The sequence below is a fragment of the Salminus brasiliensis genome, chromosome 19 (assembly GCF_030463535.1).
Source record: "Salminus brasiliensis chromosome 19, fSalBra1.hap2, whole genome shotgun sequence".
Lineage (NCBI taxonomy): Eukaryota > Metazoa > Chordata > Actinopteri > Characiformes > Bryconidae > Salminus > Salminus brasiliensis.
The window spans coordinates 7,603,481-7,626,396 of record NC_132896.1 but is presented as its reverse complement, the minus strand read 5'-3'; the positions used below and the strand labels follow the sequence as shown (position 1 = coordinate 7,626,396).

General features: G+C 42.7%; 1 protein-coding gene across 12 annotated transcripts in view; it reads right to left on the bottom strand.

Annotated features, from left to right (window-relative positions):
- Positions 1-22,916, bottom strand: part of magi2b (membrane associated guanylate kinase, WW and PDZ domain containing 2b) — a 142,989-nt gene that overhangs the window by 69,306 nt on the left and 50,767 nt on the right. For all 12 annotated transcript variants that reach the window (XM_072663942.1, XM_072663948.1, XM_072663943.1 and 9 more), the window contains exon 3: positions 2,153-2,272. In XM_072663942.1, the coding sequence (XP_072520043.1) occupies positions 2,153-2,272 (120 nt within the window). The remainder of the gene's footprint in view (positions 1-2,152; positions 2,273-22,916) is intronic.

Here is a 22,916-nt window from a genome sequence, read left to right as displayed (position 1 = left end):
CCCAGTCGACCCCCCCCCCACCCCCCATTTCCCACACACACACACTGCCTCTCAAACTGCTTGGCACACACACAGCTTTAAGTGTCTGCCAGCTCCACGAGAAAAGAGAATCAGGGTAAAGTCTTTCCTCCCTCCTCCCCTCCCCTAATGGCCCAGAAGAAACCTGCATCTGCTTCTGAAACTAGTCCACACACCTGACAGTTAGCTCCCCCGGGCCCAGGCTGCACCCGCTCCGAATACGCTTCCTCAATGTCAAAGAGAAATGCGTACCTGCGGTTACGGGCGGCCGTGTCTGAGCACATTAATGGTGCGAGTGTGTGTTTCCAGTGGCTCTAACAGGTGAACAGATGTTGTTTACACCATGAGACGTGAAGAACACACTGGAAGCACTAATAATTACCAGGGATGGCAATTTCATATTGCACAGCTTTGTGAAATGGAAAATATCTTCAACAGGGTAACGAGGCTGCGCAGTGTAGATGTCAAGGGTAACACAAAACACTACACACTATTGTACAGTTTTCTAGTGATTAGAGCAGAGAAAAGCTTCCGGTGGTGTTCAAATTACTCACAAGGGGCCCCATGATATGATATTAGGGCTGGCCATCGAAATTCAATATGATTTCAATGGCTGGATTTCTTTAGTACTACTGAGTATCAAATCAGATTGGATTCAGTACTACTGAAGATGCTACAGACTTGGTAACTTTAGTACTACCAAGTAACAAAAAAGATTGGTATGGTATCTTCTCAATATCTTCATTACTACAGTAATGTACTGTGAGCTATTGACTAGATTACTTCAGTATTACAGAACAACAAAAAATAAGTTGGTACTACCAAGTATGATATCAACTGGATTACTTCAGTACCACAGAGTATTAAAAAAGATCGGATTAGGTACTAAATAGATATGATATAGCCTGGATTATTTCAGTACTACCAAGTATGATATCGAATAGATTACTTCAGTGCTACTGCGTATCAAAAAAGATTGGATTTGGTACTACCAAGTATGATATCAACTGGATTACTTAATACTACATGTATGGAGTATGGCATCGACTGGATAACTTCAGTACTACTGAGTATCAGAACAGATTGATTCAATACTACAAAGTTTGGAATCATCTAGATTACTACCTCATTACTGAATATAAAAATAAGAATTGATTTAGTGCAGTGTGTATGGTATCTTCTCAATAACTTCATCACTACAGAGTACGGTACTCACTGGATTACTTCAGCATTACAGAATATTAAAAAGGTTGGATTCAGTACTACCAAGTATGATATCAACTGGATTGCTTAAATATTACAGAGTATGCTTTGGACTGGATTACTTCAATGTATTACCAAGTATGGTATCGACTGGATTACTTCAGTATTGCTGAGTATTAAAACATTCAGTATGTCTGTGTATGGTTTCATCTTGATGACTTCATTACTACAAAGTATGGTATCGACTAGATTACTTCAGTATTACAGAATAATACAAAATATTGGATTCAGTACAACAAAGTACAGCATCGACTGGATTGCTTAAATAATACAGAGACTGGATACTACAAAATACTACAAAAGATTGGATTTGGTATTAAAGAAGCACAATATAAACTGGGTTATTTCAGTAAAACCAAGTACGGTATCGACTGGATTACTTCAGTACTGCTGAGTGTAAAAAAAGAATAGATTCAGTACTACCAAGTTTGGTGTGGACTGAATTTCTGCAGTACTACAGAGTATGAAAAAAACCCAAGCCATTCAGAAACTAATTTGAAGGAAGGAGTCCTTGACTTTAGCATTTTATCAGCATCAGTAAATCAACACGCACTCTTTCACAATCTTCTGTCTGATAAACTGAGAATAACACAGCTAGTTCACATTGATTTCCAAGTAGTTATTGATTATGTAGTTAATGATATGCCTTGGGAGTGTAAAAATGACCTTGTGAAGGACAAAAGGTTAATACACATAAAAACATCAGCATTGAAATAAGAAAATCTTGGTATTTGGGCCACTGTGCATTTCTGAATTAGGAAATGCTTTGAAAAAATGTGTCCTCAACTGTAAGGTGTAGGACACAGCAGGTTCTTAACTGTAATACTGACATACTCTGAGAGGTAGCCCAGAAAAAGCACTCACTACTCACCTTCATATGTTCCACTTTCTAGTAAGGCCCCACTTTTCTCTAATTCCATAAACCGGTCAACGCTCACAAAGTTGTAGTCCACACCCGGGACCTCACCCTCCTTAGGCTGTCGTGTGGTACCTGATGACAAAGAAAACACACATTTCAGAAACGCACCAAAATATCAAATAAAAAACAAACAACCAAGAGTGTCAATCAACATTTCGTAGCTTCTTTCTGGTCTTGAATCATCGAGTGCAAGACACGAATACCCTCTGGACACGCTCCACGCGCCAGTCCATCTCAGAATACCACACACACCCATTCGCTCAGACACTCACACCCAGCAACAACAGCTCAACACAGCCAATCCACCTACCATGCGTGGGTTTATTTGGAAGGGGGCAGGAAACCGGAGTACCCAGAGGTAACACACACAGACACGGCGACATCAAAGACTGGAGCGAGGATCGAACCCATAACCCCAGGCCCCTGGAGCTGTTCGGCAGATACACTACCTTCCTGCTATGTTTAAACACTGAGGTACGTCGAGGGTGGCCCTAACTTTCAATGTAGCTGAGCATCCATACAAAAACAACAGGAAATGAAAAAAGAAATAAAAGATAAAAATTAGAGGAATAAAATTAATAGAAATCAATCAAATAAAAATAAATAATGCAAAAACAATAACAGCTAAATCAAATAAATTAAATGAATTAATTAAATTCGAGTTTTCCCGCTTTGCCATCAGTGTCTGGAATATGAGACAACACAACTGGCCATGCTTCCGGTGGATAGATGGCGCTCCTCACTATGCACTCTTAAAGTGATATTGGCCAGCACAGGTGTCCATTAGCTGGTGTGCTGGACAGATATTAATCTAATTAAAACGAATAAATTAAATGGCATAAATAATAAAACAATAAAACAAGCAATAACAGTTAAGTTAAATAAAATAAATTAAAATAAATAAAGTAACTAAAAATTAAGAAAAAAGGCACTGTTTGCATGTAGGTTTCCTCCAGATAGTTCAAAAAGAGGAGGTGGCTGGCTTTGCATGTATGAAGGAGACATGTGTTAAGTCCTTACCCTCCTAGTGGTGGCATCATTGCTAGTGCTACCAAAAAAAAGGTGAGAAAAGGGGAAAACAAATTGACAAACAAAAAAATATATATATATATATTTATTTATTTATTTATTTATTTTTTAATTCACACATCGTAGGTGAATCGGTCATGTAAAACTGAATCATAGGTGTGTGGTACCCTGTCCAGGGAATATATCTGCCTTGTGCCCAATGATTCCAGGCAGCCTCCGTAGCCACCACCACCCCAACCAGGAAGAAGCAGATAAGAAGATTAATAAATAAATAAATAAATGTATATATATATATATAAATATGAAATATTTATAATGCATTTTTAATGTTTTAATGTATTATTTTTTATTAAATAATACATAGAAAATAGCTCAAACATACAAGGATTAGATGAAACTATCCAGATTAGTTAAAACAGGCCCAGGCTAAGTGGAGGTGGTTTGAGATCAAAAGTTGGTCGAAGAATACCTCACTCCTCAACCCACTCCTTCACTTGATGACTGGTGTGGCAGTTTGTATTGCCTGGTTGGGACAGCCGCCAACAAAATAAGGGACAAATCCTTCACACACATCCAGCACAGCTGTTAAACATCAGCGTATGACATCTGAGCAATTCTATCTGACTGCCAGTGTAGAATCTGTGGCTCCTGTTATTGGAGGTCGGCACTGAATACGGGTGTGGGGGGTCTAAGTGCTGGCTTAAGATCTGGCTCTAATTTAAGAGGCTGTGAGACAATAGGCAGCTCTAAGCCACATATCTTGCAATGCTGATTTCATTTAATCCTTAAAACTCTCTCACTCCGCACCTCTTCCCTGAGCCCCCAAAATGCAGGCAATCTGCTGCCGAAGCTGGACTGACTTATCAGCCTGAAATGAGTTCTGAAATAAAGTGTATAGAAGAGCCGAACTGCTCTGGATGAGACAGAGCTTCGTAGTCGGGGCCGTCTCGTCTCGTCTCGTCTCATCTCGGCTGCCAGCGAGCTTTACAGAGTCCCCCTTGAGGAGTCACTCTCGCGCAGTGACAAGGCAGTGACAAACGACCTGATCAGAGGGACAGGCAAGAGGCCAGCCACTGCGCTCAACTCTCGACAGTATTCCTACCAAACACCAGCGCTAACTATTCCAACCCAGACAACCCAGCCAACAGATAAACGATATCCCTCCCTCGGCTTTAGGAACCTCAAGTAAGGTGAGCAAATTAAGGGAGAGATTTTTATCGGCGCTCCCAGCACGACAACAGATATGCTATTACGGGTCTTCAGTGAAGCTTAATGATCATAATCAATAACAACAGGCATCCTGTAATCAGGGAAACATGATTACACGAAACCCTGCAGCTTCTGACCGAGACGAAAGATTGAATCATGAACTAGGACTGAGATTTGCATCACAGTTCTGAGAAGTGGAGTGCAGTTGAGGAGTGAACAAGCAACTCCTGCGCAGACGGAAGCAGATAAACACCAAAAGTTCCAAATGTTTGTAGACACCCCTTCTAATGAATGCGTTCAGCCACCTGAGGTCGCACCAATTGCCGCACAGATGTGCAAATACACACAGACAGCTTGTCTAGTCCCCGTAGAGAAGTACAGCCAATAGAATAGGAATCTCGGGAGCAGGTAAACATGATCCTATTGGCACCATGCTGCCTAATGCCAGGCGTGGGCTTGAGGGGTGTAAAGTCCCCCAGCATTGAGCGGTGGAGCAGTGGAAGAACTGTGTTCTCTGGAATGATTGGTGGTTGGTGCTGCATTCAATACTTCTGTGAGGAGTTGGGGATAAGGTGTGGTGGAGAACATCCAACACTGGTCTAACGCGCTGCCACTATGGGAGTCGCGAGTTTGAATCTCGAGCCATGCTGCTTCGCCATCAGCGGCCGGAATCCCAGAGAGCACAATTAAAGTGTCGCTGACTTGCACAGGTGTCAGGTGTTCGCTGGTGTGGGGAAGCTGGGGACCTGGCGCTTTCCTCCAAGCGCGTCGACTGCCCCGTGATGCCGCATTGGTGGTGGTTCGTGAAGAGGCAGTGGCTGGCTTTGCATGTATTTGATGAGACATGTGTTAAGTCCTTACCCTCCTAGTGTCAGGAGTATTGCTAGTGCTAGGGGGAGCTACGAACAGGTGGGTTCATTTGGCAATATCAAAAGATACAGGGGTAAAATTTGACAATAATGAGTGTGAAAAACCTTTAAATTGGGGAAGAACCTTTCCATCCACTTCTTCAACCTGTAAATGGCTCTCCACACTCGCATCTGTTTTACAACAATGGTTCTTCTATGGCATCAAAGAACCTCCTGTAGCACCTTCATTTTTAAAGTGTACGTATGCTTGGATTTGGATTAAATGTACAACATGGGGGTTGCAGTGCCCCTCACTGCTGTGTATTTTCTCCTGCACTGTTGACCATGTGTGCTAGGGTTTGTACACACACACACACACACACACACACACACAGGTCACACCCAAAAATATCAAGCCAAGAGCGACTCTGTAGTCCGAAAGGGATGAAAAACCAGTGATGCAGGTCTGGTGCATTGGTCACTCCTGACGATCTGCTCTCCTGCAGACTTAAGCTCTAAGCCCAATCCTCACCACCTGATCCTTCTAATTACTGCCTTCTTGATTAGCTGATGGGTAGATCTCCAGGAGGAGATGATGACAATTGGGCTACAGGATGGTGCATCAACAAGCTGTGCATGAACAGATGGGCTACAGTCTTCCTGTACACCATCAAGGAGGAACAGCATTATTGGGATTTCTACCTTTTTTACATATTAATGTCCAGTGGAGAACCATGACTATTAGAGCTAGGATTCAAAACAAGGAAAAACAGCTCTGTGGTGATGCAGATTTCTGCTGGCTTCCCTAAGGGATTCTAGTTGTATGCAAGTGCTAGGCTAATGGCAATCCAAATGAATTTGAATTTTCTGGCTGTTCTACATGACATTATAAGCATTTGAAACTTGTAAAAACATTTAGGGTCAGATTCTCAGACAAGGTTTAAGCCTAGGATTAGGCTTAATCCCTGTCTGGGAAACCAACAAGGCCCTGAGTGTTATTTCCTTATTAAAATTGGACCCACCCACTGGAAACGAAATGTGCTTGGCTGATTCCTCTACAAATTCCTAATTATGTTTTTGGATAATCCAGTTCAGTCCAGCTTCTGAAGGTCTAACCAATGGTCCAGAATTCACTGAAGGCACAGAAGGCCCTGGGTGCGTCCAGAAACCTTTGCTACTGCTCCGGTCCTCCCCTCCTTTCCTACTGCTCCACTAATACCCGGTAAGAATGCTGAGAAATCGAGGAGAGGAAAGGAGCAGGAGGACCGGGGAGTAATTGGGGAACTGGGACAGCAATGATGAATACTGATGAACTGAGCCTATCACAGCGCTTGCTTTTTAGCACAGCCCTAACACTCCAGAGCCAATCACAGTTGCTGCTCAGAGCCAGCACATATACAGCAATTCTGTAAATTTCATTGTGCTAATTGTGCTAAATGTTTAAACACCTGCTCATTGCAAAGATGCAGTGACCAGTAGAATCTGACCATCCTTCTTCTATGCTTTGATTCCAGTTAATGCCACTGCGTACTCTCTGAGCATGCATGTAGTGAGGTCACTCCGAAATCTTTAAAAGTGCTCTATCAGCACTTCATTGGCTCCCAGTTAAATTCCGTATTGAATACAAAATTCTTTTATTAACATATAAAGCCCTACATGGCCTCGCTCCTGAGTACCTGCAGGATCTTATAGTATATTACGAACCATCAAGACTACTTAGATCTCAGGGTGCTGGCCTCTTACGCGTTCCCAAAATTCTGAAAACCTCAGCAGGGGGAAGAGCCTTTTCCTATAAAGCCCCCCAGCTCTGGAATAACCTTCCAGATAATGTTCGGGACTCAGACACAGTCTCAATCTTTAAATCTAAACTGAAAACTTATATGTTTAGTTTAGCTTTTGGTAATTAATGTTTCTTAGATAAGGGCTGCAGGTCCAGGGGTTCGCGGACCCAGGGAATTGTAGTACTCTGAGATGCTGGAGCTGTCGTCTCGCTGCTTACACGCGATCACTCAGGTTTGTTGACGGTGGAGCAGATAGATGCTGGTGTTCTCAGGGTACGCCCGTGTCCGTGTTACCTTCTGGCTCTCTCCTTTTAATTATGCTGTGATAATCAGACCTGCCGGAGTCATCAGACATACCCAGATGCTGATGATCAACATTCTCTGCACTCCATAAAATTCCTCTTAGAACTAACTTCTCTCTCTTTACCTTCCCCGAGTAAATGGCCACCCAGCCCGATCTGCAGGAAGATTGCCCGCTGAGGTCCCCTCTACCTGCATCTAACCAGCTGCCACCTACCAGTCCAGCCAGCGGGTCCCCCCCAACCCGCCACCACCCATGGCTCACCCGCCAGCCGCTGCTGCCTGTTTGGTGGCCATGCTGAAACCTAGATGGACTCGTGCCTGTCTGACACTATTAATATCACAACTATTAACTTTCTGTTGTACCTGGTTTGGTAATTTTTATCATTAATGTTTAAAACAGTCTGGCCAGAGGAGGATGGGTCCCCCTTGTGAGTCTTGGTTCCTCCCAAGGTTTCTTCCTCCAGCTCTGAGGGAGTTTTTCCTTGCCACTGTCGCCGTTGGCTTGCTCACGGGGGTCTTTGACGCTTCATGTTATTTCTTCTTTCTTCTCTGTCTCTGTTCTTTATTAAGTAATAATTATGTAAAGCTGCTTTGTGACGACAACAGTTGTAAAAAGCGCTATACAAATAAATTTGACTTGACTTGACTTGACTTTAAAAGACCTTTAAAAGGATCCTGGATAGCATACCCTCATGTATCCTGTGTTCTTGTGAAGCGTCATCAGTTGCAGTCCAAGTACTGCTCCATTCAGAAGTTCACATCTAGCCCAGTACGGTCCGAACGCCAGGACAAGACTCGTGTGGACTTGGCACAGCCAGGTGAATGCATTATGCACCACACTGCTGTTCCAATTGCTAAATTACCGTACAGCGCCCTCACATCCTCGGTAGATTGTACTCACAGGTCGAACCTGCCTTTTACTTTTAGGGTTTTTGGATGCACCCCCTGAGAGTTCCCCTCTGCTACTCTCTAAAACGGTGGTCTCCAACCCTGCTCCTGGATCCAACAGTGACCCAACAGTAATCCACCCCATCTGACCCAACATGATCCAACTCCTTGACTCTCCAGTAGGAGGAAGGTTGGACACCACTGCTCTAAAATCTGTGCTACAGTTTTCTCCCAAGGGAGACATTCAAAGTGCATTACGTCCAATGCATCCACTCTTGCCTGCCTGAAGTTCTCGCAACTACTGCACCTAGTTTGCTGCTTGCTCTTATAAGCACAGTGCTCCACCTGCCATGCTTTTGACTTCCAAAATCCTAGCCTGGACAATCACTCAGATAGAAGCTTCTAATCACTTTTTATCAGAGACAATGCTCTGTCACACAGCCCTCGTAATTGCATCATAAATACGCTGCGACACCTGTCACAACTGTTTATGAGAAATTAGATCACTGTGCAACAGATGACAAACATTTGCCTTTAAACTGCCTCCAGGACTGTTAGGATTTCTGAACGCTTCCCAAGAGAGATTCGCTGTACAAATGCAAGGACTATCACCACCACCATTCAACAGGGTAGAGAGAACTGCAGCTGCCACCCAGACAGCCAGTGGCTGCTCACCCATAGAGTCCCATAGCAACCATGATAAAAAAGAGCATTTAAGGAAGACATGGATGTTCAAAAGCAGTGACAACAGCCTGGTCAGACCCCAGATACAGTATTAATGCTGCCCAATTCAAAGGCATTAGGTTTCGTACACAGACAGACTTCGAGATTATTACTCATTAACTGAATAAACCATCCTTTAGCAACACTCAGCAGCCAGTGGGTGACATCACTACGCATGACAAGTGTGCGGCAATTGACAGCATGGGCTTGCCTGCTTTAGGACTACAGACACTGTTTAAAGGAGCATTAGTTGATTAGTTGAGCATCTAGGACCAGCTTCTTGTCTGCGTTTACACGGATCTCCTGTCACTCTGTATGAGGCACTCTTCAGTGGCCCATTGCTACGGTCTCTGTCTCTTTGACTAAACAACACAGCCCAAGCTGGTCAGCTCCTTGTATCGCTGTGGGCAGAAAACCAGACTGTGCTGCCCTTAAACTACAGGACAAGAAAACAAGCAGGAGTTAACGTCAAAAGTGCTTTTCCAAAATGGAGATAATTATTAAACATAAAGAGGATGAAACTGGATGCAGATTTAGCAACGCTCAGAGTATGTAAAGCGCTGAAACTGGTATAATGCACTGAACTGTTCGAGTGACAGACTCCACATAATGAATAGAGTAGATACATCTTTATTACTTAAGAAAGCTGAGTAAAGTAAAGATTCTGGGTCACCGGCCGCTAACAGTGCTTACCAGCTTTCACAGGAAGTGACTGATAAACTCATGGGAGCTCATTACAAAGAGCTACTGAATAGTGAATACACTTGACTATTCTCACAGCAGCTAAGAGTACGAGGCGACTTTTGAGCATTTATAGGCTCATGATTTCAGGATCAAAAAGCTACATGTTTTAGTGGGCAACAACACATGTCAGGGTAAAATGCTAACACCATCACTCCCCTCAGACATGGGAGTTTGATGCCGCTTTGGCAAAACAGCACTGCTATACCTAGAAGAGTTTGTGGAGTAGCATGATTAGACAATTAATCTTTTTAAAAACTATATTCAGAGACGTGCTTTGTGATAAAAGTTGGGAACGAAAGGTGGATCAAAAGGGAAAACAGGGTTCCAGTGGTCATGTTTCTTGAATCTTAACGAATGCCTTTTTAAATACGACATTCCTTCATCATGCAAAATGAGGCAAATCACCAAAAGCAAGTTAATTTTGCAACAAAGCAAAGCGTCTTACATGCATTTGTAGCAGCTATGCACTGTATGTGCCCTTAAACCCTTCAAACTCTGTATGTAGGCCCATTCTTCAAATTCATTGCTATTAGAATTGACATCACTTTAATAGGCCCTAAATTAGAACCCTGTGGCACTTCAAAAATGCTGGTACACTATGTGACTATGGCTATACATTAATGTTCACTTTAGGATTAAGACCTTTAGGGTTAAAAGAGTTAATGTATGACACCCAGCATAGGTTACATAAAAAAAAACATGACCAGCCTAAAAGGGGTGCGGGTACATAAGGCTCCGTCCCACCTCAGCTCGCCTATCTCAGGTGCCGCTTCTTTTTTTACGGCATCCATCAGTACACTCACTTGTGAATCAGAGGTGAAGTGCGTGTTACATCACTAAAAGAAATCACGGCTCGTCCGGGTGTCTTTTTTTATCATTATGTGCAATCTGAACAAGAAAAGTCCATTTTGACCAAAGGAAGAAAAAACCCACAACACAGCGATCATCTATGTGGCTCTGAAAGGCAGAGATGTGGCTGAATAATAAAAGCAAGTCACCAAGCTCAAATAAGCTCATTTTTACTACACAGAGAAAGAGGAAGAGAGAGAGAGAGAGAGTGAGAGAGTGGGAGTGAGAGGTGAAGAGTGAGTGAGAGAGAGATGGGGATAGAGAGAGCGCGAGATGCATCATGCCCTGCTTATGTAATATGCAACACAGGAGAACATACTGCGGTCCTGAATATTCAAGAAGCACCTCAGTCTATGTCACTCCTCTATGATATTCTAAATGAGCCTAAATATGGAAAGTGTTGTATCCTTCTGAATATTCAATGGATGCTCTGGAAGAGGATGAGGCCCAGTGGCGAGATATTAAGCCACGCTCATGTGTTCAAACATTGAAAGGCATCCCGCGTTCGTCCTGTCATCCAGTGGTCATTAAAGAGCCAGGGTCATGGGAAACCTAGTTTTCTTTGCTCATTTGACACTAAAGAGTTCAATAGCTAAGTTTGGACATGTGCCAGTCCATAAAATCCACATTTCAAAGCTAATTTTAAAACGGCCTATAAAAGGCACTGCATGTTTACATATAACCACCTACAGGGGTTAAGCTCTAGGGGCTTAACCCCTGCTGGAAAGCTGTCAAAACCCCTGTTTGACTGCAGAAGACCTACAGGAAGTTTTCGCAGACTTAGTGGTGGTGCACTGTTCTACTGTGCAGCAACACCTGCACAAATAATTACCTTAGTGGAAGAGTCATCAGAAGACACTTTTTCCTGCTTCTTCGACACAACATCTAAAGATCTAAACAAGCCTGACACATTTCAGGAACAGTCCTGTGGACTGCTGAAGCTGAAATAGAACTTTTTGACCACAATGAGCAAAGGTATGTTTGGAGAAAAAAGGCAGCAGAAATTCATGGAAAGAACAATGAAGGGTTGATCATGCTTGGGGATTGTGTTGCAGCCAGTGGCACAGGAAGACTGAAGAAACTGTAAAAGCTGGAACAACAGCACATTTTGGAAGCAAACATCATAACATCCGTGATGAGAAAAAAAAGCTGAAGATGAAAAAGGAATATCTTCTGCAAGCAATGGGACTTGTAGCCAAAGGGGATGCTATTAAACACTGACCATGCAGTATTGACCATACTGGCCCGTTACCTTTTGTGTTGTTTTGAAACTGTAATAGAAGGTAATGAAAAGTAATCCTGCTAAATATTGAAGATATTTATTTGAAAATATTGAATATATATATCTTTTGGGAATCATTTTTGGCCATCTTTTACTCACATATTCTGATGAGGGGTGTCAAAACATTTCAATGCCACTGTAAAAATGAACGAATACACACAATCATTGAGTAAATAACAAAACATTGGAAAAAGGTAGGGTACGGGCCCTTTAATGCACAGACACACCCAAACGAGGCTAATCTGAAATCACTCATCGCGCAAGACGACATTCTTAGAGGATATTTCACTGGAAGGCTGATTTGGGCCTACGTCTCCAGTCAAAATAAGAGATGAAGCGGGGCACGAACACAATGGGTTGCTAAAACAATCCATACGATTGTTAAGCAGCTGAGAGTGTTTTGCATATGTAGTGACTCATCCGATCACTTCCCCAGTCCTTTTGTCTTGGGCGACACTTCCACTCCCCGCTCGCTGCTGCTGCCTCATTACGGAACCCTTTCGAGAAAAAGCAAATGCAGTGACAAAGCCATCTGCCTGCTGAGTCTGAACTACAGCAGCGGTGTCCGGCTGCTCCGCTCTTCAGCCCAACAGCTGTTGCTATACGTTCACTCATCCTTATTCATGCATGACATGACGAATCTGAATCGCGGCTAAAGATGAAAGGGCCTGCGGTTGCTGGAGTTTATCTCTCGTGCCTCTGACGATGCTCTTTTCATAGTGTCCAGAGAGAGAGAGAGAGAGAGAGTGAGCGGGTGCGCAAGAGTGGCTATTGAGGGAATGATCGCATGCCGCTTCCCGCAGCACACGTGCAGCCCCTCCGCTCGCGGCCTCACAAAAGGCCTGAAAATGACACGCAGGAAACGCAGCAAAGGGAGAGCTGATTTGCATGTGGGCCATGAATATTGATGAGCCTCATCGGCCGGATTAATATGAAGTGCCCTCCATTCAGCTTTCTGGACAGGAGAAGGGAGAAATGGTTTTCGAACCAAAAAACTATAATCAGAGATAGAAATAGCCCTTTGTTTTTTGTTTTTTGCACAAGTAGAAGCCCTGCCAGGCTATGTTTCTGGATGAGAAAGGCCAATATTAAGACCTAAATATTATAAAAAACAAGCGATTTTGACATGTGTGTCCACTCTTTCCTTTTCTCTGCTCCCTGTCTGCTTCGGCTCTCTTCAACTTCCCTCCTCCATCTGACTGCTCATTAGGGAGAGAAGCTAGGGCTTGCGTTTCTGTGTGGACATAAAACACACAACGTGTAGAGGCGTTCCACCTGAAATCCCAGTTTAAATGGAATGCAGGTGAAGCTCCACTATTTCTCTGAACTTTATTCTGGGGGATAAAGATACAAATGTAAGTGAAATAGAAGGAACATTAAAAACCCCTTGACCACTTCCTACTTGCCGCCCCTTGACGCCTGACCACTTCCTACCCCATTCCCATTACACAACAAAATGATTGAAAATGAAATTCACAAAGAACTGTGGTAAACAGCTAAAAACAGCTAACACAAAAACCTAAACATGGTCTAACCATTCATGCAGTGACTTCTGCTATCTGCTTACAATAAAACAATAAGCATGTTAGTATCTTAGTATTAGCTTCTCTACAGTTAAAACAGTAGCATGCTAGCATTAAAATTGGCCCCCTTATTACAGCCACCCCAATCTCACATGGGTCCCATCTTGGCCCTGTATTAAGTGTACACCCTATATGGGGCTCATGCTTAACCCCTCCTGGTCCCATGTGACCCTGGTGGGCAAAAATCAAAACTTACTGGTTCCCAGTTGGGCTACCCAGACAGGCCTCACATTTCCATGTTAGTTGGGAAGTCCTATATATGTACACAAAAGATTATTAAGCGCTGGTCTAATGCTTTTGCTGGTCTAATGCTGTTAGTAAGGTTATAGTATATAATGGTTATAGCAGTATAAAATATGGTTATAGCAGTGGCTAATTTGCTATTGTGATATTTTGTCCCTTGGACAGCTAAATCAGCTACAAAGTTAGTATCAGCTATTCAGGACGTAGCTTTCTTTTTCCAATGGTGGTACAACTGTGAATGTGTATATGACTATTTACTTATTTATGCCTGTATAATCCTGCTTTCTGATTTTATTAGAATTATAATTCAGATTTTAATTAAAATCAATAAAAATGTGTTCTACGAATGTCTAAATGTTTGTGAACACCTCTTCTGATGTGCAAATGCACACACACACACATCGCTTGTCTAGATAAACATGAACCTGTTGACGCCATGCCTAATAATACCCAGAGTGGGCTAGAGGGGTGTAAAGCCCCCAGCATTGAGCTGTGGAGCAGTGGAATCGTGTTCTCTAGAGTGATAGTTGGTGCTCCATCCAATTCTCTTGGGATGAGTTGGGGGATGAGGTGGGGTGGTGATCATCCAACATCCTTACCTTGCTAAGGCTCTTGTTGCTGAAAGCAATCAAATACTTACAGCAATGTACCAAAATCCAGAACAAAGCCTTTTCCCCTGGACTGCAGAGACAGCAACTTCAACAAAAACAGGACCAACTTATTTTTTCATACCCTTGATTTCGGATGAAACAATGAATGAGCAGGTGTCCCAATACTTTTGTCCAAACAGTAAATCAGTGCATGTGTTCTTGCAAATGTGTGACCTTCTGTGTTGCTTTGGAGTTTAAATGATTGGGGTTTTTCTCTTCTTTAAAGGAGGAGACAATGAACAGAAGCTCAAGGCTTGTGCCGAGGCCCAGTGAAAAACATCTGTAGCTGTACCACCTCTGGCACAATGATTAAACAGATCCACAGAATAAATCTGATTACAATGGGCACAGAGGGTGGTTTAGTGCCCCATCACAAATACACAGACATGTGTGTCTATGTGTGTGTGTTTGTCTGTGTACGCACGCATACACACACACACACACACACACACACACACACACACACACACATATACACATGATTACAGTTGATCTGATTATGAGGAATGATGACAGATCTGAAGCAGCATGCAGATTCGCCTATTCTCATTCTTGCACACACCATCACGGCCACAATGCGAGACTCTCAAAAGAGACGCAAGCTTTTCAATGCAAAATTATTTCGCTCTTCAAGGCGTTTGATCTTGGATGAACAAGGCTTTCATCTGAGCCCAGGGTGATAAATACAAACGCTACACTTCCAGAAGAAAAAGCTCTCCTGCAGGACCCCTGTATCTACGTCCTGCACAGGGCCGGACAGTAATGGTTCTACCTGGTAAGTGAAGAGTCCTCTAAATGCTAACCCAGAAGTGTCACGCCATCTTCCCATCACGACTCGGGGACACGCCTTACTCAGTGGTGCGTTACCCTGCAGCGGATGCAGGAGCGGTTGGCCTTAGTGCGCTGGTGCAGCATAAAGAAGAGCTTCCAACCTCAGACTGGAGGACTCTACGCGTGAGCCTGAAGAGAAAAACACCACGCGAACACCTCCTCTACAGCTGAAGACGTGCACCAACACGTACGGTACAACTGCTAAGCTGATACCCATACCGGTACTACAGCAGTGTTGTGCGAGAACTGCTATTTCTTGCTCCTGTGCTCCCCCTACAGGCTATAAGTGTAACTCGCACTTTAAGCCACCACTAAAGGACGCCCTTTACACACGCATTTCTGGACAAGCTGAGAGGAACAGAAAAATCGTCACTGAAAGTTAGTGAAGCATGCAGACTTAGGCGGTAGAGGAATATTGCAGGATTAAACCAATATAACTTGATATGGTGTTGTTCTGCCCACAGCGTTGTGGCTCACAGTGGCGATTTAAGAGATGCTATTCCCCCCATTACAGGTAGGTGGAGCATCAACATGATTCTGAAGCTGTTATGATGTGTAGCGTAGTGTAACGTGATCCATACATAATTCACAAAATTGTAAATTGGAAATGTTTAGATGTTAGATTTGACTGCAGTCATTTTAGTAGTTCATTAGAAGGCTAACACAGAGAGAATGAGGAGGAGCTTTTTTCCACAAGCCATCCGTGCCCTGAATGGGGACAGGGACTAGAACACTAAATTAAAATATCTACATACACAAACTGGACCCTCACTCACTACAATACACAACTATGGCTCACGGACAACTCACTACGGACAATAACGCAAATATTTCTTTTTAACTCACACATACACTCACATACAGATAAATATGTACATATGTATACATACATACACATATATATATATATATACACAGGCACGCACTATTCAATCTGTCTATTTTCTTGCTTCTTTTATTTCTATATTTTCATATTTTTATATTTTATTTTTAATTTAAATTTAACTTAAATGTAACTTTTTTAAATGTAAATTTTTTTGCACTTTTGCACTTTATTTCATTAAGTTAAGGTTTCGTTTAAGTTTACTTTTAGATCTTTATTGAATAGCTTTGATGTGGGCAGACTGTCAAAAAAGCATTTCACTGCAAGTTATACTGTGTATTACTATGTATGTGACAAATAAAATTAGTGTTTTACTGGAAGACTAAACTGTGTCCAGCTTGATCTCTCTGTAGATGATCTACAAATATTCCAATGGCAGAAAACTACCTGATAAAACTCTCAACAGTGTTAGAATCAAGATTAGCATTAGCAGGGTGACCTGGGGGAGGGTTAGATTTACTGTAGGTTGTGTTTGAGATGCTAGGTTAGGTATTAGGATCAGGTAGAGGATTAGATTTACTGTAGTTTTGGAGTTGAGGTTAAGGTTAGGATTACAGTTAGTACTAAGGTTCCAGTAAGACAAAATAAAGATGGATTTATTAGATTATATAGTTTAATATAGGTTAAATGTAGGTTGCAAATGTAATTATTATAGCTGGCCATACCTGTAATTTTACTGTTTATGTCAATTCTAGCACTACTACTCTTTTTTCTCATTTGCATATCCATATATCACCTGATAAAATGATGCAAATAATCCAGTAAGAGCTAATTAGCAGGTCTATTTTGATTGCTGCAGTTTTTACCTGCCCAATGTAGTGTTGTTACTGCTGGAGTTTAAGAATCTGGCCCAATATCTCTCCCTTTTAATGTATATCAGTAATGTTTTCCTCACCAGTCCATTCCTGGCTTCAATCTCAGCTCACCACACAGTTCTACATCCCTCAACTACAAAGCTCAGGTAAACCGAAAGCTGGAATACAAATAAAAAACATGAGCTGGCCTGAGGAGTCCTCAAGTGATAAGCTACAAAACTGCCTAAAACTGTCTGTCTACTGAATCCTCACGCCTCCTGCTTCTACAGTGAACGTGACTTCTTTCAGAAGCTGAGCCATGGTAGGTTTCCTGCAGGTGGAGGTCAGGTGAAGGCTGATGCTGAAGTGCGGCCCTTGCCGAGCAGCAGTGGAACTTTTGCAGGGCTTGAGAAGTCTGTGGGGCCTGAAGGCCTGGAATTTACTCGTAATCGTCTGCAGCTCCGGCGCCGACACCCCCAATCTGCGGTCACTCCAACCTTGAAGCCACGCACCGCTCTGCATGCTGAATCACTAACACCTCAATAAGGTAAACAGGCTGCAGGGTGAGCTGAAGGTTTAGGATAAACGCTCAGAGACTCTGAATAGACAAAGCTCTTATGCACTGAGGCTCTCCCTATGACCAGCACTTGACCAGCAGAGCAACAGGTAGGCAAAGGGTCATTTTTACGCTTAACACAAATATAGTCAATCAGTCAAGAAATACATCCCTCCAATTACCATCACGCCAACTGTTCCTGTAAATCATCACATTCATTTTTAAGTAACGTTACAATACTAATGCTAAGTGTTGAAAATGCTCAATGCTGATAGATATTGAAGAAATAAATTAAAAATAAATAAATAAAATACTCATCCCTGCCTGAACACGGTTTACTGAATTGAACCCAGAAAAGTACATATATTTTAAACCTAATTCATCAAAGCAAAACTCAAATAAAAATCAAACTTATTTAAAATATATTTCATTATATTCAAATTATAATAAAAATAACAATTACATTTAAAATGCATAAGCAAATAAATGAGCACAGTTTAATTAGCTATTAATTTCTGATAATTTCTTGAATTTAAGCTTCAAAAAAAAAAAACCTTAGACCATGAGGAAGTTCTTAATCTATAAAAAGATCACACTCATGAATCTCATATACTAAAATGATTTTTATTTACTGAATTTTTTAACCATTTATTGAAAGGTTCTTTAAGGGGAACCTCCTTTTTCAGTCATCGCTTCTTTCATGAATTTCCGGCCACAACACACTATCAAAATGGTAAGAGCTTATTACTAGGAATGCACCGAATATTCATCAACCCGGGTTATTTCAGCATTTGAACGAATAATTAATCTAGAACAATGATGACATGATCAAATCCCTCAAAGTGCTCCTCGTAAACGCAGCAAACATGTCGGCTGTCTGAAAGCATTTTTAAAGTCCGAGAACCCAAGAACGACCGTTTGCAGACACGGCTGTGCTGAATTGTAAAGAGGGGGGTAGATCTGCTGAGTTACAGCACCTCAAGTTCAATTTATCACTTGAAATCAAAACACCCTGAACAGTGTGCCGAGGACGAGAACGACACGGCGGCGGCAGCAGTGAAAAGTCCCAGCACATCCATCCACTCCAGCTGTGGCTGACTTACTTTCACTCATACTGCGCTCTGCTGGTTTGTCTGCTGGGAGGTTAAAAAAGCTTGGTGTTCAATAAATATTTGACTCTATTCTATTATTTATATTTTATTCTTTTTTAGTACGTGTCATTTCTTTAGGCTATTTCATTAAGGAAATTGTAAATGAAAGTGGCCAAATTCATGAAAATCTGTGAAATACTGAGTTCAGTATTCAGTCTTCAGGCGAGTATTTCATTTTGTTCATTTTTGGTTTTGGCCAGAAATGTTCATTTTGGTGCGTCAGACTTATTAGCAATAGGAACACAGGGCAGATGTGGATATTGAGGGGCAGCAACACAAACTCACCAAAGGAAAATGTTACGCATTACTAAGATGTTATAAAAGGAGAAGACTAAGAACATCTTACATCAATATGGTAAGTGGTGGCTCAGCGAATAGAGCGTCGGGCTATCGATAACCGGGTTGTGGGTTCGATTCCCGGGCTCAGCAAGCTTCCACTGTTGGGCCCTTGGGCAAGGCCCTTCACTCTCTCTGCTCCCCGGGCGCTGGAGTTGGCTGCCCACCGCTCTGGGTGTGTGTGTACACTCACTGCCCCTAGTTCAATAGTGTGTGTGTGTTCACTACCACAGATGGGTTAAATGCGGAGGACACATTTCGCTGTACACTGTAGCTACTTGGCTAACTATCTTAAAAGGCTAACTGCTTGCTGCTAATGCCATCCTTTTGAAAATATGACTAAGGTCATGCTATGCTACCAAGACAAGATCAGCCTCAGTTGTTAGGAATACTGAAAAATACTGGGTGGGACTGGTCCCCCCACCTACCACTCTCCCCAGTTCCTTGTTTACCCCCATTGCAAATATATATTTATGACTTTGAAGATCTAGTGCAACAGTAAAATAATGTTAAATAATACATAACAGATTTGCTAATGAGGTTTCTGACACTGTATACAGATATATACACACAACACAGTTATCTATAAATAAAATGGACAGAAGTATGTCATATAGCCAGAAGCAGCAGCAGTATTCAGAAGAAGCCTTAATGTTTATATGCTGAACTTTTGTGCATTTCCAAGCCACTGATCTGCTGCATTTGGGGTGAGGAGGAAACTGTGTGGAGGGGATTTTCACTTCTCACTGAACTATCACTTTAAGAGAGCGCCTGTGAGCACAGTGCTGTATAATGGGCAGCTAAGAGGCAAGAGGTGAAGCTTCACCCCATGTTGAGTGTTACATGAGTCATTCTGTCATTCACTGACTCGCAAGTCCAAACACATAAATGTGTGAGAAGCCTCAGTTCAGTGCAGGGTGAGCCAGGTGGCTTTGCCTCTGCTTAAGCATGCCGTTAAACACGTCTGCCGGCTCGGGCAGGGTGGGGGAGTGGGGTTGGGGGGGTTGAGGGTGGTTGTCAGTAAACTAATTAGGAAAATGAGGAATATGAAAACTGATTATTAAGGAATAATAAAATGCTTGAACAAGTATTTAGACAGGAACTGTGTGAGATATTAGTCACCATCATGCAGATAACATCGTGCTAATTGCTGACTGAACTTTTATTAGCAGCGTTTGCATTTTCAATTAATGCTTTAGCCCCGGTCACGGGCTGTGCGGACTAATTTGGAAACGCTTGGCACGTCACAGGAACATCTTTTCCAGAGTATGGGATACACAAAGCCTGATGCTAATCACGTTTGTGGGGGTGCAGGATGGAAACTCCAGCAGATAGCCCAATATCGGCTGGGTTTCCTCAAACAAATCCCTTTGCATTGAGCATCCAGCGTCCAGAAATCCTACATTTAGCTAAGTTGTCCCACCGAGGAGGTTTGATCTGTGTGCAAATAACTAAAACGTGGGGGTGGTAGCATTAGATGAAAAAGCTGGAGTCATTCCATTGGCTGGTTGAATGAATGAATAAATAAATACGAACTTGTTTGGCGTGATTTATAACGGGGTTTTTACAAATTGCTCCTTCATAGCATAAAAATCATCGCCCATGTTAGCCCTGCAGAGACAGGACATAAACGAATATAGAAAAAGCAGATGCTCAGTGACAAACAACAACAACAACAATAACAACAACATCCCTTCAATCTCCACTCGACAGACACGGCCCCTTCACGCTGCCTTTTATCAATATTTCATACCACAGCTATTTATAGCCCCACCTTACATATGGAGATAGTTCAGCAAAGCAAAATACTCCATCTCTTCTATTAGATGTATGCCGAAGTTCTCGCTCTCGCTCCCTGCCTCACCTTGCCTCTCGTCTCGCCTCGTGCTCAGTCCGCTGCCCGGCTGCCATGAAGGATGAGGCGACTCATATATCAGGGTGGAGTTGGGAGAGGCAGCGGCTGAGGGAGAGAGGACCCTGGCGGATTGAAAAGCTATTAAAGAGTTTCATTCTGTCATCCAGCGAAGCCGTAAGACGGCTAAGCCCTGCCAAGCACACTCCAGCTGAGGAGCAGAGAGAGAGAGAGAGAGAGAGAGAGAGAGAGAGAGAGAGACAAAGAGGGAAACACAGAAGCAGATACAAGCCGGCACGCTTAAACCTTACTGATTCTCTGCACCTTCACGTAAGTCTTCGTTGCTTGTGTGTTTAGAGACGCTGGGAGTGCAGCGGCGGTCCTCTCGGGGGATTCTAGGAGACCAGTTCTGGGGTTTTTTTCCAGCATTACATCTGACGTCTGCATTTTCTTCTGTCACTTCATTTTTTCTGCTGAGCTCTGACATGACTTTCAGGGGCAGATCAGATAAAAACAAAATAAATAAAATCACACACACACACACACACACACACACACACACACACGCACACGCACACACACATGGATATAAAGCTATTCTAGCCGGTAATGCTGTTTACAGTGGACACAGCCTGGACTGCTTTTTGAGGAAGCCAGTCAGAACAGAGGTCATGCACATACATCAGTCTTAGGGCACTTTCACAGCTCATTAATATATAAATATATATAATTTTAAAAACTTTTCCTTTCAGTTTGGTTCGCTCTGACAGGTGGGAAAACCGGTACTTGTACACGCACTGTAGAAAATAAGGGGTCTCAGAGCCCTGGTTCTGGTGGGAACACGTTTTTGGGACGGTTCACAGCAGACGAGTGAAATCAACATCAAGCAGGAGCAAGCTTGTCTCAGTGCAGAGTAGCACCGCACTGACCACAACATCTGCCTGCAGCACAGACCGCTGCTAATAACAGCATAGGCGCACATGGACTGCAGAACGTGTTTCCTGACCGGTTACTGGAATTAAAACCAACTGATCATCACTCTGATTGGGAAACAGAAGTTACGCTTCTCTATTTTTGATGAAACATGAAAAAAAATATATATATGTTTTTATTAGGAAGGTAATGTGTGTGTGAGTGTCAGATCTGGACTCAAAAGAACTCAAAGAACATCCTTGTGTGTTATCTGGTGCAGTTGAGCCATTGCAGTGTGAAACCAAGCAAAGCAAAAGAAAAAGACAAGGTCACCAAAACCTAAAGTGTGGTGTAATCTTCCGTAAAGGAACTAGGTGTGAAACCAGCCTTAAAGGTGCAGTAACAAAGACAGCCTGTTTATTTCTGAGAAAATTATGTCATTTGTGAGAAACAATAATTAGGTGTATAAGACTCTGGTAAGTCACTGTCCTAAGTCATAAGAGAAAAAATAAAACCTTTAACCCCCTAACACTCCGAGGCTTAGTGTTTTACTCAGTCTCTACAAGGACCTTCGGCCCATCGGCAGTCTATCGGCCATCATCAAGAGGTTAAAGCAACATTATGTAGCAACTGTACTTTTAAAATAGCAGCTTCAGAATCTCGTTGATTCTCCACTGACTGTAACAGGGACAACAGCATCTCTGTCATTCCCACTCTGGGCCAGAGCACTGCTGGGGAACCATGTAATGCTGTGTAACCTGAGTCTGGCCTTAGCAGAACATACCAAATTCACCATAAAGCTGCTTTAACAACCACAAGAAATGAGTGACAAGCATCACCTGGCATGAGAATGCACTTTTGGTGATCGGGTCACATTCGGATTTCAATGGTATGCATGAAAACGCAAGGTAAAACACCCACAAGACCCCCAAGATCAGATCTCAGTCTTATTTCCGCTTGTGATTGTCGGGTCTCTCAAACTACATCCCGTCCACATTTTTTACAAGCGGAAATACGTCTGTTTAGGAAAAGGTTACGAGTAATGATTACGGGTTGCTGTGTTTTTTTTTACACAGGAAAGTAAACTCAGATCTCATGTGTTCACACTGGTGAGTGTAACCAGGATCAGGTCAAAGTAGATCCAGATACTATCCGGGCAGAAAACGCCGGACTGTTAATGCCGAGTGTAAACAGGCCCACAGTGTACAGTACACAGAAAACGTCCGCTGGCACTCCTTTTAAACACAGAAAGAAGCTCACGAACAAACG